The sequence below is a fragment of the Cricetulus griseus genome, chromosome 2 (genome assembly GCF_003668045.3).
Source record: "Cricetulus griseus strain 17A/GY chromosome 2, alternate assembly CriGri-PICRH-1.0, whole genome shotgun sequence".
NCBI lineage: Eukaryota > Metazoa > Chordata > Mammalia > Rodentia > Cricetidae > Cricetulus > Cricetulus griseus.
This window is the reverse complement of record NC_048595.1, coordinates 202,185,608-202,205,285: the sequence shown is the minus strand read 5'-3', so window position 1 is coordinate 202,205,285 and position 19,678 is coordinate 202,185,608. Positions and strand designations below refer to the sequence as shown.

The 19,678-nt window shown below is 40.6% G+C and overlaps 1 protein-coding gene across 6 annotated transcripts in view; it reads right to left on the bottom strand.

The window, feature by feature from the left end:
* Sil1 (SIL1 nucleotide exchange factor) overlaps positions 1-19,678 on the bottom strand; it is a 237,493-nt gene that overhangs the window by 46,972 nt on the left and 170,843 nt on the right. For all 6 annotated transcript variants that reach the window (XM_027400747.2, XM_035440197.1, XM_027400746.2 and 3 more), the window contains 2 exons: positions 7,454-7,645; positions 1,501-1,622 (listed from right to left, as the gene is read on the bottom strand). In XM_027400747.2, the coding sequence (XP_027256548.1) occupies positions 1,501-1,622; positions 7,454-7,645 (314 nt within the window). The remainder of the gene's footprint in view (positions 1-1,500; positions 1,623-7,453; positions 7,646-19,678) is intronic.

Below are 19,678 nucleotides of genomic sequence, written 5' to 3'. Positions count from 1 at the left end.
GTTCTCAAGTCTCTACAGCCTTATGTGGGTGGGACCCTGGACTGAAACCACAGCTGTGTCTAATGGCTGGACAGGAGATTCCTCAGGGCTCTCTGGAAAACTTTGGCTTTGGAAAGTGAGACCAAGGGAGACAGACGGAGCTGTCCTGGAGGTCAGAGCCTGTCTACAGCACAGCACTACCACAGGACAACTGAGGCAATAGTGACTAGGGAACACAGGCTTGCTTGCTGCTAGCCTCTCCCTTAGAGATGACCGTCCTTCATTTTGCTATGAAAAGAAAGAATCAGATTGAGATTCTGGAAAAAAGGCTAAGACTTGCCAAACAAACGCTACAATGACATTCAGACTAGCCTTTCTCCCACGTCACCACAAGCTAAGCAAGGCAACACTAATGGTCATAACCTTGAAGCAAGAATCAGGATATCTGTTCCTATTTTAGGGATTTAGATGGTCTTATGAGTAGATACCTTTAAATGTATGTAACAACAATATAAAGATATACTGTCTTTTTAAATGAGTAGAATAACTTGATATCTACATATTTCTCCATACCCATTCTTTCAAGAGGATGTCTACTGCATGTCTTGCCTGATAAGTTTCCCAGCATAAAACAGACTAACTGAAATATTAAAAGACTGCATCCAGAGAACACAATACCCTGACTGCATGTTGACTGGTCCTAGTGTGAGGGCCAAAGTTACATCTTAAGTCTTAATTACTGTGCTTTAGAGACCCATGAAACAAAAATGACTCTGATCTGCAAGCCCCTTGCCCAAGGACAGATAGTTCCTGAAATGCTGGAGGCTGTTGTTTATGGGAGACAACAAGTCACATGTTTTCACTCCCCTAAACAAATTTGTTTGACCCTTCTGCACAGATGTATTTGATCACATGTGGGCAGGAGGTTCACAGGCAGGAAATACATCAGGATGTATGCTTGCCCCTGACTGGACTTGATGGGAAATGCAGCCAATTATGGGTTTTCCTTCTTAACCCCTTGTAAAACTTGATTTGAGGCCATTTTTTCTGGGGAGCCAGAGATGGACCTGGCCAGAGCCCATCCACTTAGCTAGTATTTAATTAAAGTTTGCTTCAAATTTGGCTTTAATTTGTGGTAGTGGTCTTATTCTTGACTGGTGGGATTAACACTAACAACCTGGGGAAGCCACACCTCCCTCAAAGGGCCTTTTTTGGTCAGATTCATTACTTACTAACTAGGTGTAGCTTTACTGCACAAGGATCAACTCCTGTAGCTTACCTCTTTTCTGACTACTTACTATATGTGGCTGGTCCCTTTGTTTATTTTTACTAAAATAGAAAATGTGACACAGAATGGGATAACATGGGTGAAAATGTCTGTTTGGAATGAAGACTGACTCAAGCCCCAGCCTCACCAGCACCACACTGACCTGCAAGTAGAGGTGAAGGTATAATCTTTCCTCAAGCCAGTGAGGACCAATGAATGATCTTGGCCAACGGCAACCCATTCACACTGCTCACCTGGAAAACGCGGCCCCCAGCACAAAAGCAGCATACTCCTTCACCAGGGGTTCTGTGCTGTTGAGCCCATTAATCACCACTTGAAGGCCACCAAAGGATAGCAGGTCCTGTGCATTATCCATCTGCATGCAACAAAGGCATTGCTTAGTACAGGACAGTCATCAGAGAAGGAAGTCCTCTGCTAACAGCTTTTCTGTTGGTGACTAGCCAAAAACAAATGTAAAAGACAAAGTGCAACAAGTGGCCTTTCTGAGCAACTCGAAGGACGTTTAAACAACCTAAGTTTTAAAGTAATCTTTTATTTGAGAACTTCTCACGTAACACCATTTGTGAGCACCTGCGTGGGAATCAGCGGAAATGGCACCTAGCTCTTGCTAATGCCAAACATTCCTCAGGAAATTCTAATGCTGCAATGAGTCACAAAGCTTACTCCAAACATGCAAGCTGTTAACACAAAGAATCTGGCATCATGGCACCACTAAACAGTGCCACACTTCCTGTGGATGTACAAACACAATGGGAGCAGTGGAGGCAAAAAAAAAAAAAAAATAAGAGTTGACTTTTAATTAGAAACCAGGGGCCATAAAAGGAGCCCTTGTTGATGGGGCAGGGTGTGTGGGGGTGGGGGTGGGGTGTGCTGGGAGAGAAGTAACATTATCCTTTTTTGGTAATGTTAACTGAATTGGAGGACATTTATTATAAAATCCACACAAAAGTCAGTTTTCCAAAGGTTTTAACCTAGGTCTGCCTTACTAACTAGAGGCTATATGCCAGCAGTGCAGAATATTTCTATCATCACATAACTGATAAGCTGAGAGATTCCAAACAATGAGCCCAAGTGATTGTAAAAAGATCTCATTATAATGAAATCAATACTAAATAATTACATAGATGTCTTATCATACATCCTAGTTTGACATGTAATGAACATGATTTTGTAGCACTTAAAGTACTATTTTAAAATGCTATTAAATAACAATTTTAGCCAGGTGGTGGTGGTACAAATCTTTAATTCCAGTACTTTAATTCCAGGCAGAGGCAGGTGGATCTCTGTGAGTTCAAGGCCAACTTGGTCTACAGAGTGAGTTCCAGGACAGCCAGGGCTACACAAAGAAACCCTTTCTTGGTAAAACAAAAACAAAACACAAACAAAAAAACATTTACTAGTTAACTTACTAAATCCTGTATACGTACGTGTGTGTGTGTGTGTGTGTGTGTGTGTGTGTGTGTGTGTGTGTCTGTGTGTGTGTGTGTAAAGTTGGAATCATACTATCACTCCCAAGGTGATCTCTTGTCCATATGATGCCACTCTACAGCAAACCAGGAAGACTCAGAGTGAGAGCCCAACAGTGATGTAATGGAGGCCTACCTTTCCAACCTAGAACCCACAGCTGGTTCCTTTCTGACTCTGTCCTAGCTTCTGTCTCCAACTAGAAAGCAGGCTCTGAGAGAAAAAGCAAGTAGCACCCAACTCTGCCCACACTCTTGCTCTTGGTGGGCCTGGCCTATTTTTAGCATTTGGATGATCATTGTTATGAATTTTGACAGAACTTCCATAAGAACAGAGGTTTTTTTCCATCAAAGACTAGAAGAGTGAAGAGCATAAGTTGGTGTTCAATGATTAACCCTAGAATTGAGGATTAAAAATTTGAATTATTCCCCAAAGAAAACTCTGTGAATTTTAAAAACCAATATAGTATCTGTGTCAACAAGAGCATGGGTCCTATTACTACAGACTCAAGGAGGTAGCCATCTAGGTTACAGTGCAAGCATCAAGTCTGGCTGCCATGGTTGTCCAAAGCCAGAGCTAGGAATTTTCTGTCATAACCTGTCCCTATGCAGAAGGATGACTACAGCGCCAAAGCCCTGACAATTAGAAGACTTAGAATGGGGCACTTTACTGGTATAAACATCTTCCTTATCTATTCACGTCTATCCTTTGCTCCAAATCCCACAAACCCACGTCTGGGATGGCCACTTAGCAAAACCCGGCAGAGCAGCTGCCTTTCTGCTGACCCCAAATCAACACAGCCCGGAGTTACCGAGGATCCACTCTAGATTCTGCTTATCTATATGGCAACAATACCATGAGATACAGTTGCTGGTATTATTTCTGTAAACACTGTATGTAGCCTTTGAAAGTATCCTATCATTATCAAACTAGCAATGAGAAAGAAAAGGTTCATTTTGGCCCACTTGCACATCAAAAGCTGTGTTCTTCCCAGAACCACAGGGAAGTTTAGAGCCAGAACTTTTCTCAGGCTGCCTTCAGGATGGGGCAAGACCAGTGGAGAGGAGTGTAGGGAGAGACAGCATCAGGAAGGGGATGGAGGGAACTAAGCCAACACTAGAAAAATTCAGAGCACTATAAGATGATGAGAGAACAGAAATCTGAGAAAGGAAGGAGGGGTAAATAATTGAGGAGTCACATAAGAAAAGGCAGGTACTCTGCCCAGGGCAGAAGGGGCATGCAGAGGCCTTTCTCATAAATAACTCACAAACTGTTTTCTACACACAAGCTTTTGCTTTTCACATATCCTGTCTTAATAATTAAAATATGGCTGCAAGGAATCCTTTGGCAGATCAAGTTCAAGTCCTTGAAGCACATGGCTCTTTAAGTCTCTATTCAGTGAATTTAGAGCGGGAATCGACTGAAGGTCCTGGCTAGAAAAGTTCTATTTGCCTCTAAGTTAGTATTACATCATCCAATTCTCCGTCACAGCTGGATCCCAGGCTCTGCATTCTAGAATCTCCTTGAAAGATCACACCTTAGTAGACAAGCCCGAGCCAATGACTCAGAACCCTGAGGGCACTTTTGCCAACAGAGTGAGTTTGGGCTTGAACAATGCAATGTTTTCTGATGGGACCTGCAGGGACAAATTTGTTGCTGCTGTTGTTGGGTCATTGCTAGTTTAGCCTTTGTGTAACTCATTCTCTTCTAGCCCTGGTAAGTCTTCTAGGAACTTTAGCCTTTCATGTGACCTAAAGCAAGACCCTTCAGAATCTGATACCTAAAGATCCACCCAAGTATGTTAAAGATGCAAGGAATAATAAAAGCTGTCAACATCAGTGACTCTGGAAGCCTTGATCCCTTTTAATGTCACTAATGGAAAAGCTGGGGAGTGGAGAGGTCTTTTCACCCTCTTTTAAAGAAAGGACTAGGAAGGGGAAAGAGAACCCAGGTTCACTTTTTTCAACCTTGTAAGAGGATCACAGTCCTGATATTGGGGGTCGAGAAAGAGTTGAGCAGAAGCAAGGGATGAAGTGACCCTTGCAGACAGCACACACAAGTTCACCACAAAGGTTGTCAAAAACCCAAAGAAGAAAATAATGTCTGTTAGCCTAGTTTATTAGAGAACAAGGACACCGTCATATGTGTGTGTGTGTGTGGGCAACACTGAGGCTCTATCCCTCTGGGTAAGGATCTCACTCTTTGATTATGACGGTGCAGTCTCTTGGGCCACCACTCCAATAACCTCCTATCTGGACTCTGGTTCCACCAAGACTCCCCATCTCTGGTCAAATTCTCAACAACAGTTGCAGGGGTCATTTTCACACCATCCTCTGTCCCCTGTGCTCCAATTCTACTCTTCCACTGCCTATGAGGTTCCATGGTCTCTTTCTTTTCTTTTAGCTCCAGTCAGAGTCACCTTTTAGTTCCTTGAATATACTCAATCATGCTCCCACCTCCTGTCTGAGATACTCCTTAACACTGCCAATTTCTATACTGTTCTTCTTACTTGTTCATAATACTTATTCCCTTTCAAGCAAATTATCTGGTAAATATGCCTATCTGCCTCTGCTAGAAAGTAAGCTCCAATTTTGTGCATAGATGCATCCTGAGTGCCTGGAATAGTGCCTGAGACTCAGCAGATAGTCTGCAGATTCACTTGTTGAAAACTGTTGAGCAAATGAATGGTTTGCCTTAGCTCTTCTTTATCTATCTTTTACTCTTCATGCAAAAGGTACCAGTGTTCTGTGAGAAGTACACTGGTCAAAAGTCTAAAAGCCTGGAACTTAGGATTAGATTGATCCTGTTGCAAATCCTAATTGTATCATTCATCAGCTGTTGGCACTCAATACCCACACCATCCCCTTGACCCTCAGTCCTCCATTAAAGAGTGGCACAGCCAGTCAGGATTTGCAATTCCCAACACTCAGGAACTTGAGGTTAGATGAATCCCTGGAGCCCAGGAACTTGAGACCATCTTGGATAACATAGTGAGACCCTACCTCAGAAACCAAAAACAAACAACAAAAAATGAGACTCCCTTGAAGCAGTAGACAATATAGACCACTCAATATTAACTATTAGATGTTTGAATGTATATGTTCTAGCTTCAAACTCTCTCCAATCTCAGGATTATAGGCACAATCAACAAGAGTAAGAGGACATCCCTAGCTGTACCTCTCTGGCTCCCAATGTCCTGCTGTGTCTGTGCTACCTCCTCCCTGTCTGTGCTCCAGCACTCCAGTCTTCTCCAGGCCTTCAACCTTACCAAGCTTCTCTCTGCCCTAGAGACTGTATGCATGCAACTTGCCCTGCCTGGGAAGTTTTAATACGGGACTGGTAAACTTTTCTAAAGTTCCGAACTGTTTTATTCTTTCCTCTCTCTCTCTCTCTCTCTCTCTCTCTCTCTCTCTCTCTCTCTCTCTCTCTCTCTCTCTCTCTCTGAGACTGGGTTTCTCTGGCTGTAGCCCTGGCTGTTCAGAGCTCACTATATAGATCAGGCTGGCCTTGAATTCAGAGATCTGCCTGCCTCTGCCTTTCAAGTACTGAGATTAAATGCATGTGCCACCACATGCAGCATCAAATTTTAATAAGGAAAATAATTTTACTCATTTTTGAGACCTTCATACATGCATTCAATGTGATCCCCTTAACCACTCCCAAATTGACCCCCACCGCCTCCTAATTCTTTGTCCTTAAAAAAATAATCTACTGAATCCAGTTTGTGCTGCTCATGTACGCATGGGTGTGGGGCCATCCACTGGAGCACATTCAAGCCACCAGGGACCACATCCATAAACAAAGCTTCCTCTCCTCCCTTGGCAGCCATCAACGGTCAACAATGTCTCAGCCAAAGGTGGGGGCTTGTGAGTCCCTCTCCCTCCATGCTGGACTGTTAACTGGCTTGGGTGTGTACAGGTCTTGTGTAGACAACCATAGCTGCTGTAAGTTTATGAGTGTAAGTAGAGTAGCCCATAAGTCCAGAGGACACTGTTTCACTCCAGCTCTCTCGAACGTCTGGCTCTCAAGGTATTTTCATCCCCCCTTCTACAGTGTTCCCAGAGCATTCTGGGGAAGGCGAGTAAAACACAGGAGAAATGGAGGGGAAATGAGGACTAATAGGGATAGAAGATTAAGAAATAAATATTTCTGACTTTGCAAACATGGTTTCTGTCACATTCAACTGCACCACTATAGCATAAAATAATCATAAATACTACATAACAATAAAAAGGTGTTTACAAATAAAGACATCATCAGATTTGGCCATGGACAAGAGCTTCCACCACCTGTTTAAGAGTTCCTCTTTTTTATCTTGCCAACACCTATTCCTCTGAGAAGTCATCTTCTATTGACTCTAACTAGTCAATTAGTTCTAAGCTGCCTTATGTGTGTACACTCCTACACCACACTTTGAAGGCCTGGTTACAATCTTAAATTAGCTCATTATTTATTAATTTTCTCAGTTGTTCATCATATTTGCTTCCCCTTCCAGACTATAAGTGACATGAGATTATGGTTAGTTTGTCTTAATGTTTTTTTAAAAATAGGAGTAACAGTTCAAGCAAAAAGTAACAGTTCTAGCCTCTAAGAACACATCCAATCAACTGTAGACATTGTAGAGTTCAGTAAGTGCCTATGCCATGGAGAACTAAAACTGTTGATGCTGTTCCCTCAGTATTTAGGGCAGGGGTCAGATTTATGGGCAAGGAAATTCAATACCTGATGAACATAGTACTCAAGATCAAAGAGTGCAGCGACCTTCTCTTCTAGGCTGGAGCTGGAGCTGTTGAACTTGTTTATCAGCCGTACCATAATCTGCATGTCAGTCTCAAGAACAACATTCAGCTCATCAAATTCCTTCTTCAGCTCTTCAATGGGGCGGAAGAGCTGCTTTACTGTGGCCTGCCTTGCCTAAAGAGAACAGCAAAGACGTGATTAATCCAAGGGGCTAGAGACACCTCCCTAAGATCCATATAGTCCCATCCTTACAGAACTGTGATTCCATGACCGGGGATCGAATCTGTTCAAACAGAGCACTGATACTTTCCAAGAGACTCAGGGAAGCCACCAGAATCTACCCAGACAGGGCTTTGCTCCAAAAGCACACTCAGGCCCTTCCCAGGCATGCCTGTTCAAGTTTGGAAGGATCATCTTCTTGGTGTAAACACTGAGGTCAGGAAAGCAAGACAAGTTCACTTTCAGCCTCTAACCTCACGGGACAGCTGGAGTAGAAGGCCACAGGACTTACACCATGGTTCTTTATCTTCCACAATCAAAATACCCTGGCCTTGCAATGCCCAATGCAGTCACATTTTAGGGAAACCCAGATGTGGGAAACTGTGGGGAAGAGCTGTCAGAGCAAGAGTAATTTGCCGATGAAAATTAAATCACTGTCATTACTGTCAATCTAACCACAGGTGTACAATTTGTTCAACTGTTTGAAATGGCTAAATTACTGTATGCACTATACTCAAATCTCAAACAATGTTCTCTCAATCGTCCCCACCCCGCACACATATAAAGATGTTTAAAATGAAGTTACGTTGGAGGTGAATAAAAGATTTTAATTGGATATTTTATATGTGTGGCTCTCCACTTTTTCCCCAATTTTAGTGGATGGTGCTTTTTATAAAGAGAGTCTGAAAGGTCGTGTTGGTTTATGTATCTATCTTCCAAGAAAAATTAAAAGGCATGGATACTTATAAAAAGCAGGTTGATGAGCACTTGTCAGCTCCAAATTATTCATCTGTTACCTATGGTTTCTCTTCCCAGCATAAGTATTCTATAGAAATACCAACCAATGGTATGAGTCAGCTCTTAAAAAAGATGCTCCAGCAGAGTTACCACATCTCTAGGGTACCCACACTCCATCTTTGAGCTAAACCCCTGTGAAATGCTCTTGCAAATCTCAGGTAGCGGTGCTCAGATGGTGAACAAAGCCAGCAAAGAGGTCTGGGAAGGCTAAAGCACGTCTTAGAGCCATGGAACAATAGAAGCAAGAGAAAAGGGAGCATAACAAATAAGGGACCTCTCAGGAGGATCTTGGTGAGTTCAAGGCCAGCCCGATCTACATATGTGAGCTCCCAGACAGCCAGGTCTCTACAGAGTGAGACCCTGTCTCAAAAGGAAACAAAACAACAACAAAAACAAGCAAGAAAACAAACAAAAACAAGTGACGGGCTTCACAAAGATGATGGTTCCTGACTTTAAAGAAAGCCTGTAACAGAGCCAGGTGGTGGTGGCTCACACATCCCAGAACTCAGGGAGGCAGGCAGGCAGAGGTAGGTGGATCTCTCTGTAGTTCAAGGCCAGCCTGGCTACAAAGTGCGTTTCAGGATGGCCAGAGCTACACAGAGAAACCCTGTCTCGAAAAACAAAAACAAAACAGCCTGTTAAAGAGAGAAAAAGGAGGCTGGGCGTTGGTGGCTCACACCTTTAATCCCAGCACTTGGGAGGCAGAGGCAGCCTGGTCTACAGAGCGAGTTCCAGGACAACCTCCAAAGCTACAAAGAAACCCTGTCTCAAAAAAACAAAAACAAAACAAAACAAAACAAGAAAAAAAGGATTAAAAAATTTAGTCTGAAATAATTATAAGCTCATAGGAAATTATAAAAATGAAGTAAGAGTATCCTGTGCTCTTTACCCAGTTTCCACCCAAAAAAACATCTTACATAATGACCATATAACATTAACATCAAGGACACAGGTACAATAGTTCTTATAAGTTTCATAATAGGTCTCATGATACAATAGAATTATACTGCACCATCTTTTACATGCACACTTTTGCATGTATACATGTTTTATACTACATATTTATATGCTCATTCTATAGCTTTATTCAGGTTATAGATTTATGTAGCCCAGGACAGTTAAACTATAGAACTGTTCTCCCCTACAGAGGAACCCACTGTACAGGCGCTTTATAGCTACATCATATGCTCCCAACTGTGTTCCATCCCGAAGCCCTGATAACCACTGAGGTTTTTTTTTTTTCCTCCAGCTCTATAATTCTGACATTTGGGGAATGTTATATAAATGGAACCACACAGATTGGCATTTTTCTTCACTAAGCACAATGCCCTTGAGATCTCCCCAAGTTACTGCACACATCAAGCGTTCATTTCTTTTTATTGCTGAGTATTTCATCATAGCCGTACGGCTTGCTTAATCACTTACCTGTGTAAGAACATCGAAGCTGTTTCTAGGTTTGGGCTATAACAATACACCTGCTCAGCAGGAGAGACGGCTCAGTGGGTAAGACACTTGCACATGAGCCTGACAAACTGATTCCATCCCTAAACTCAGGTGGAAGCAGAGAACCAATTCCTGAAGGTTGCCATCTGACCTCCACATGTGTTCTGTGGCATGTGCACACCTACACACACACCTACACACACACACACACACACACACACACACACACACACACACACACACACACACACACACACGTCATATACATGATAGGTAGATAGACAGATGATAGACAGAACTTCTATAAACACATGAAGTCTATATACAGATTTTTATTTAAACATCTTATTTTTCTATGATAAATCCATATAAACACAATTGCTGGCTTATATGGTAAATATATGTTGTTTCATTAAACATATATTTATGGCAAACTTTTCCTGAGAGTATGTACCATTCTACATTCCTATAAGCTATGTATAAAATGTCCCAGTTTAACCATATATTCACCAGTATTTAGTACTAGCTTCATTTTTTTATGTCCTAACAAATACTTACTAATATCTCTTTGTAGACTTGATTTGTATTTCTCTAATGGCTAATGATGATAAATAGGTTTTCATGCTTCAGGTTACCTACCATCTACTTACATCCACTTTGGTAAAATTTTTTAAAAAAATTTCCTACTTTCTAAGTAGGTTTGTTTTTACTGTTGAATTTTGAGGATTGTTTATATATTCTAGATAGAAGTCCTACGCTGGGTTTGGTATACAACTCAATAGCAGGGCATTTGCATAGGTTTAGCACATGCAAGGCCCTAGGGTCACTCCCTGCTACTATTAAACATATACTTTGTTAGATACAGATAGTCCCTCCTTTACATGAGTCTTCACATTTCAGATACCACAATATATTAAATGCAACTACCCTAGTACTAATGTTTTAGGGCTGAGGATGTAGTTTAGTTGGTAGAGTGTTTGCCTAGCATGCATGAACCATGGGGTTTGACCCCTAACACATAAATTAGATATGGTAGCGTATGTCCACATCCTAAGCATTCCGGAAGTGTAGCAGGAGGTCAAGGCTCAAAGTCACCCTCAGCTACATTTTGAGTTTGAGGCCAACTGAGATACATGAGACTCTGCCTCAAGAATAAAATTGTACTGGGCAGTGGTGGCACGTGCCTTCAATCTCAGCTCTTGGGAGGCAAAGGCAGGTTGATCTCTGTGAGTTCCAGGACAGCCAGGGCTGTTACACAGAGAAAGCCTGTCTCAAAAAACCAAGTAAACAAACAAACAAATAAAAATTAGAAATCAGGGTTAGAGAAATGGCTCAGCATGTAAGAGTGCATACTGGCTGGAAGTGGTTGGTACAGCTTTTTAGACCTCTGTTTCGGGAGGCAGAGGCAAAGGATCTTTGTGAGTTCAAGGCCAGCTTGGGTTACACAGTAAGACATTGTCCCAAAAAGATTGCATACTGCAGTCCCAAAGTGCCTCAAAAATACCTGTGACTCCAGTTCCAGGTGATCTGATGCCTTCTTTTAGCCACCATGGGACCCTGCACTCACACGGACAAAGCCCACATATCCACACAAAGACAGAAAGACAGACAGACAGACACAGACACAGACACAGACACACACAGACACACACACACACACTAAATCAGTGGTTCTCAACCTTTCAAATGCTGCAATCCTTTAATATAGTTCCTCATTTTGTGGTGACCCTAACTATAAAATTATTTTGTTGCTGGCTCATTAACATCTGGGGCAGGTGGGAGACCTGGCCCTTGGTCATGAGCGTGGGAGAGCTATCCCTGACCCCATGAGCTGCAACACTCTGGAAAACAGGCCCTGCACCTCCCCAGGGCAGCACAACAGAGCCAACCCTGTTTAATGCAGGTGTGGGTGTGCCAGCCCCAAAGATGTGAGCAAGGAAGAGCTCTCCGCAATCCCATCTGACAGACCAACCCTACAGCTGCCCTGCCCCATCATCCTTCCCATCTATGATCTGCTGGAGCCTGTGAAGGAACCTGACCTGCAGACCCAAAGCTACAGTATCTCCACAACACAGGACAACAACAGGGTATCCAGGAAGAGCCCCAGTGAGGACCCAGCATCAATAGTATAGTGGAAACCAGAGGCCTTGAACCAGACCAATGACTCTTTGCCATGAACACTTGCAAGTAAAGATGACAATGGGGTCACAGCGTGGACTCACTGTGTCACACTGAAGCTTCCATGGCAAGATTTTTAAGTTTTTCCCCCTTTTCTCTTCTTTTTTCCCTTTCTCTTAAATTGTTTTATTTGGGGGTGTGCAGGAGAGGAAGGTGGATGTGAAGGGAAGGGGAAATGAATGGAATCAAGATACAAGATGTAAAAGACACACAGAATAAATTTTAAAAATTATTTTGTTGCTACTTCATAACTGTAATTTTGCTACTTTCATGAATTGTAATGTAAATAGCTGACATGCAGGATATCGGATATGCATCCCCTATGAAAGAGCCTTTCCACCCTCAAAGAGGTCTTGACCCACAGATTGAAAACTGCTGCGTTTAGTAAATTTAAAAATTTAAGGACTAAGGAGGTAGCTCGTTGGTACCTATGAGGCCTTCAGTTTATCTCTAGTACTGAAAAAGTAGTTGATAAAATAACTTCATAAAGTGACAGAATGGATATAAGACACTAGGAAAACCTTTCATGTTAGAGAAACTCAGAAATTTCACAACACTGAAAGCTCAACAGGTGAAATCCTAGAAGCTGATCCATACTTAGAAAAGAGTGTGATAATCTGCCAAGGCGGGAGACACTTGCTGTGCTTGTGTCAGTTCTACGATAAACACACAGGCAGTGTGGAGACTGCCCCATGCTTTGGTAAAGGATTTTGTTTTGTTGTTATTGGGTTTTTTGTTGTTGTTGTTTTTTTTTAATCAAGAAACGAAAACTTTAATTTTCAATGTTTGTGGCATTTTAAATTACAGTAGTAAATAAATATTGATGGTGCCACTTTTTCATTTCTGTATACAATTATACTTGACAGGAATTACTAGCATGTGTGAGGTTACCACACAGAACTACATAAACTAACATTAGTAGCTCATCCAGCTTTCAGGAGGCAGAAGCAGGAATCAGGTGTTCACAGACTCTAAGGACAGACTGACCTTGTCCCCCCCCCCCAAAAAAAAAGGAAAGAAAAGAAAGTCTGCAATGTTTCAAAAACCTGTTGGGATACTGACAGATATCGCACTACTATGTTGGGCCTTCCAATTCATGTATTTAGTATATAGTATGTGCACTTATTGAAGTCTTTAATTTACTTGTATCATCATTCATCAATTCTTAACTTTCAATATAGATTCTATATATCTCTTCTTGGCTTTAAGCCTAAATATTTTCTTTTGGGGAGAAATGGCATTTGTGTTTTTTATTTCAATTTCCAGATATTCATAGTTAGTATATAGAAATACAACTGAATTGTGCTGGTTTTACATACTGTGACCTAGCTAAATTCACTAATTCTAGAAGCGTGTTTTGTTTATTAGGGGATCTCTGGAGTTTATATTTAGATGACCTATGCCATCTGGAAATAAGAGTTGTATTGTTTCTGTTTTCCTTTTCCAGTTTAAATGCCTTTTATTTCTCTGCTTTGCCTTACTGACTTAGGACTGTTTTAAAAGAGTGATTATTAGTCAGGGTTCTCTAGAAGAACACAACTTAGAGAGGACTCTCTAGAGAGGGGACGTGGTTTATTAGAATGGCTTATGGGCTGTGGTCGTGGGCAACAATGGCTGCCTATGAACTGGAGGTTCAAGAATCCAGTAGTTGTTCAGTCCACGAGACTGGATGTCTCAGCTGAATCCAGAAGCAGTAGGCTCCAATTCTAGTGAAGAAATGGACTTGCTAGCAAGGGTGAGAGAAAGCAGGCAGAGAGCCAGGTTTCTTCTTTCATGTCCTTTATATAGGCTATCAGCAGAAGGTATGGTCCAGATTAAAGGTGTCTCTTCCTATCTCAAAAATCTAGACTACAAATGAGTCTTAACACTTCAAATTAATTTAATTAAGAAAAAAAAATCTTCCACAGGTTTGCCCAGGCATTTGGGTTTTAGTGAATTCCAGATATTGTCGAGTTTACAACCAAGAATAGTCATCACAAGTCTTGCCTTGCTCCTGAGTTCACTGGCAAAGTAGTTAGCCTCTCACTAAAATATATTTGATAGTTTTTTTTTTTCATTGATCTCTTTATCAAATGGAAGAAGGTTTCTATTCCTGGATATTTTTGAGTTTTCATCATAAACTGGTATTGAATTTCTGTCACATGTCCTTAATATCTCAATCGATATGTGATAAGGTAATTTTTCTTCTTTGGCTGTCAGCTGGTGGTTACAGAGATTGGCTTTTATATTTTTGTTTGCATGTTTCTGATTTCTTGATTCATAATCTTGTTATGCAGCCCAAGTTGGCCTCAGATTCACAACAGTCTGTGCTGGGGCTACAGGTATGCACCACCACACCCAGTCTGACTTAGACACAGAATTAAAAAAAAAAAAAATTGAGGTACTATTTCTCTATGCAGCCCTGGCTGGAACTCTATGTAGACCAGGTTGGCCTTGAACTCACAGAGACCTCTCTGCTTCTGCATCCCCAGTGCTGGATTAAAGGTGTGAGCAATCACATCTCTGTAATAAACCCCCTTCAGTTTTAGTGTTTTATTCTTTTTGTAAATTGCTGAACTTGATTTGTCTCTATCTTATTGCATCTATATTCATGAGAAATGTTATTCTGAAGATTTTGTTGTTGTTGGTGGTGGTGGTGGTGTTTTTTTTGTTTTTGTTTTTGTGTTTTTGTTTTTGTTTTTGTTTTTGGTAATTTATCTGCTTTAAGTAGAAGTAGAACACCAGCCTCATAAAATAAGTTAGCAAATATCACTTTTGCCTCCACTTTCTGGAAGACTGTATTGAACTGATGGCCATTACTTTTCAATGTTTGGTAGATATTGCTAGTCAAACTATTTGAACCTCAAGAATTCTTTCTTGGACCATTCTCACTACAAAGCAGATCTCCTTAATGGCTACAGACACTTCAAATAGTTTCCTATGGGTAAGGGTTGGTAGCATATTCTTGATTTCTTGCAGTGCTGGGGACTGGACTGAGGGCCGTGACCATGCTAACCAACTGTTCTACTGCTGGGCTTCATCCCCAACATTTGGCTCTCTGTGCAGCCCAAGGCTGGTCTTACACTGGTGCCCTCCTGCCTCTGCCTCTCAAATGCTGGGGTTACAGGGTGATCACCACACCTAATCAGCTGTATTTTCACTTGTGCTCAGTTCAACATGCCTTTTTACTTCCCTTGAGACTTTCTCCTTAACAGATGTTTGCAGATACTCTTGTTATTATGGGTTTCTACTTTGATCCCTTTATGATCAGAAAATACTCTGTAAATTATTTTAATTTTGTTGGGATTTTTAAAGATTATTTATTTATTTTTATTAGAAAGAAAATTATTTTACATGTCAATCCCAGGTCCCTCTCCCTCCCCAGATTTTTTTTATAACTCAAGGTGCAGCTTAACCTGGTGACAGTTCATGGATACTTGAAAAGAATATATATATACACTGCCAGTGTTGGATAGGATATGCTACAAATACCACATTGTTCTAGTTGTTATTTAGCTTTTTCATGTCCTTTCTGATTTGCTTTTTTAGAAATTCTAAGAAAGGGATGTTGAAGTTCCCAAATGTAACTGTGGACTTATCTGTTTATTCCTTTTAACTGCCAGGTTTTGCCTCAAGTATTTTGACATAAAAATGAAAAATACTAAGATTATCATGTGTTTAAGTAGACTTACACTTTTATCATTACGAAACATTTCTTTATCATTGGCCATTTTCTTTGCTTTGAAGTCAGTATCACCCGATGTTAATGCAGCTATTGTCTTTTTAAAAAGTCATGTTTGTGTGACACACCTTCCATCCTTTCAGTCTCAGCCTTCCGCCTTTATTGTATTTGAGTGGGTTTTTGTAGGAAGCATGTTTGGGTTGTTAAAAAACATTTATTATAATGTTTTAGTTGATATAGACTATTCACATTTAATGTAATTACTGAAATGTCAGATCTCAAGTCTGCCATTTCTAATTCTATGGGTGTCTATCAGAGGTGATGGTGGTTTGTTTAGAGTTTTGGTTGACACTGTGTCTCTACCTAATTTGTTTTTTTAGAAATTCTAAGAAAGGGATGTTGAAGTTCCCAAATGTAACTGTGGACTTATCTGTTTATTCCTTTTAACTTCCAGGTTTTGCCTCAAGTATTTTGACATAAAAATGAAAAATACTAAGATTATCATGTGTTTAAGTAGACTTACACTTTTATCATTACGAAACATTTCTTTATCACTGGCCATTTTCTTTCTTTTCTTTGGCTTCCTGACTCTACCTTCCCCAGTGCCAGTCTTTCTTTCTTCTTTGATTTTTGTTTACCTTTTCTTGTCTTCCTACAGGAAGGCAACATACATTTTATAGAACTCCATCTTGGTTTATCTATAGTGTTTTTGCATGTATACTGATTTCTCTAGTATTACAATACACCTAAGTAACTAACAAGCTACTGGCATTAGGATCTTAACCTCTGAGAGGAGTATAGAAACTGCTCCCAATATGTCACTTCCTTCTATAATTGCCTTAAAATGTTCTCAATGTACATCAGGAACAGATCAAATAATGTCAATAATGCTTGCTTTGAGCATCAAACAACTTTAATATTCAAAAAGAGGAGGATAATGTTTTTCCCTTGTTTGTGTTTGCTGATCTTTCCCCTTCCTGATGTTCCAAGTTTCCTTCTGTGATTCCTTCCACCTGCAGAATACTCTTAGTCATTCTTTCAGGGTAGATAGTTGGGCAGTAAAGCCCTTCACTGTCCTTTGTTTCAGAATGTCGGGATTTTCCTTTCACTTGGAAAGGACATAGTATGAGCTATAGAATTTAAAAGAATAATGGTTCTCTCTTTTTATACCTCTGAAAAATGTAACTCATATGTACAGTCCCTAGGGATTTAGATGAAAACCCACTGTCCCTCAGACAGTTCCCTCATATGTGTTGTTTCTCTCATGCTCCATGAGATTTGTTTTTTCCTTTTTAGTTTTCAGAAGTTTTACTATGCTGTGTCTAGATGCTGGTTTCCTCAGTTTATCGAAAGGAGTCCATTTGGCTTCATAAACCTATGATTTTATGTCTCTCATCAAATTTGGGAACAGGTAAATTAGAATTTGTTACTCTGGTTTCTTCAGCTTGGTTTTCAGCCCCACGTCTTTCTCCTCTCTGTTTGGAACTCCAGTGACACAAATGTTAGATCTTTGGTTGTTCCACAGGAGCCTAACACTCTCTTCTCTTTCCCCCAGTCTATTTTAAATCCAATCAGACTTTATAATTTCATTATTATCTCTTTCTACCCACAGATACTTTTCCATGACACCTGTAGTCTGTTATTGATCTAATCCAGTGAACTTTTAAATTTTATTGATTGCATTTTTCAGTTCAGTTCAGTACTTCTCATCTAACTTTCTATGGCTTCAGTTACTCATGGTAACTATGGCACAAAGATATTAAATAGAAAATTCCAAACAATTCCTTTTTTAAAAAATATTTTAGCGGGGGCTGGAGAGATAGCTCAGAGGTTAAGAGCACTGGCTGTTCTTCCAGAGATCCTGAGTTCAATTCCCAGCAACCACATGATGGCTCACAACCATCTATAATGAGATCTGGTGCCCTCTTTTGGCCTGCAGGGACACATGCAGACAGAACACTGTATACAGAATAAATAAATCTTTAAAAAAATATATTTTAGCCAGATGGTAGTGGTGCACACTTTTAATCCCAGCACTCAGAAGAGGCAGGTAGATCTCTATGAGTTCAAGGCCAGCCTGATCTACAAAGAGAGTTCCATGACAGCTAGGGCTACACAGAGAAACCCTGTCTTGAAAAACAAAACAAGCAAGCAAACAAAATATTTTAATTATATGTGTTGTGGGGGATATATACATCCACATGAGTGCAGAGCCCTCAGAGGGCAGAGGCATCAGATCCCTCTGGAGCTGTAGTTACAGGTGGTTGTGAGATGCCCAACATGAGTGCTGGGAACCAGACTTGGGTTTGTTTGTTCTTATCCTCCAAGCCATCTTTCCAGTCCTCCAAACAAAATAATAATAATAATCTTGTTTTAATTTACATTGTTTTAAATAGCAAACTCTCATGCCACCTTGCTTCTACTTGCCACCACAGACATGAACATATCTTTGTCCAGCATTTCCACCCTGTGCATATGACTGCGCATACTACCTACACACTAAACAAGTTTTATTATGGTATACACAAATTGTTCTCTTTTATTATAATTGTCTTTAATGTCTTACCTTACCTAATTTATAACTTAAACTTTTATTACAGGTATACATTATATGAAAAAAACCTAATACAGTTCAGCATTATCTACAAGGAGTCTTAGTATACATTCCCCTGGGTAAGAGGAACTACTGCTAATTCTATACAGTCTGTGTGGTGGGTGAATAAAAACAGACCCCCATAGGTTCATAGGGAGTAGTACTACTTGAAAGGATTAGGAGGTGTGGCTGTGTCAGAGGAGTAGGTCACTGAGAGTGGGCTTTGGGGTTTCAGAAGCCTAAGCCAGGCCCAGTGTCTCTCTCTCTCTCTCCTTCCTGATGTCTCAGATCCAAATGTAGAAACTCTCAATTCCATTAACATGGGAGGAAACTGCCATGTTTCCTCCCATGATGATAATGAACTAAACCTTTGGAACTGTAAGCCAGCTCCAATTAAAGCATTCCTTTATAAGAGTTGCTGTGGTCATGATGTCTCTTCACAGAAACAGAACAATGACTAAGACAGTCTCTGTCTGTTTCTCTCTCGGAATGTGTGCATGCAAGTATGTGTGTGTGCTTCACTTCTTTGCCGATGCGTTGATTTGTTTCAAGTTAATAAGTACTTGTTAGGCAATTTTAAAAATTGTTTTAAAAGTTGTTACTGGATTTCAACTTTTGAGTCATCTCAGTACTTGTCTTAGTTTGCTCAAGCTACTATAACAAAATGCCATAGCTTGAGTAACTTAATAAACTTTTATTCCTTACAGTTCTAGAGGCTGAGAAATATAAGCTCAAGTTGTTGGCCAATTGAGCGCCTATTGAAGGACACTTCCTAAGGTGCAGATAACACAACAGAAAGGAGTGCTGATCTCTGCTCTTATGAGAGCTCTACCCCACACTCATAGCCTAAGCTTAATTATCTCCCAAAGTTGTGGCTCCAAATAAGATCATACTGGTGGTTAGAACTTAAACATGTGCCTTTGGGGGGGGGACTATCAACATTCAATTCATAATACCATCAGTTACTGTCTCACAATTCTAAGTTGTGATTTTTCCAGGATATCTGAGGTATTAAATTATAAAACATTCTACTTAACCTTTATTAGTAGGTAGTCAGCCACCTGCTAGTTTTTGTGTGTATGCTGGTTCTAGCATACTTTCATGGGCTATAACTCAAATTACAGTTCAGTTTTCAGTGCTAGTCTGGCCTGTTTCCTTTGTACAACCGTCCATACTGCAGTCCAACTCTCAATCCTGTATAGATTGCTGTGTAGATTCTGGAGATAAATGAAGGGTTACATCTAGGACTTCATTTGCATATTTGAACTTTTCAGATTTACTCTTGGTCTTTTCAGACCAATCCCTACCCTTTGGC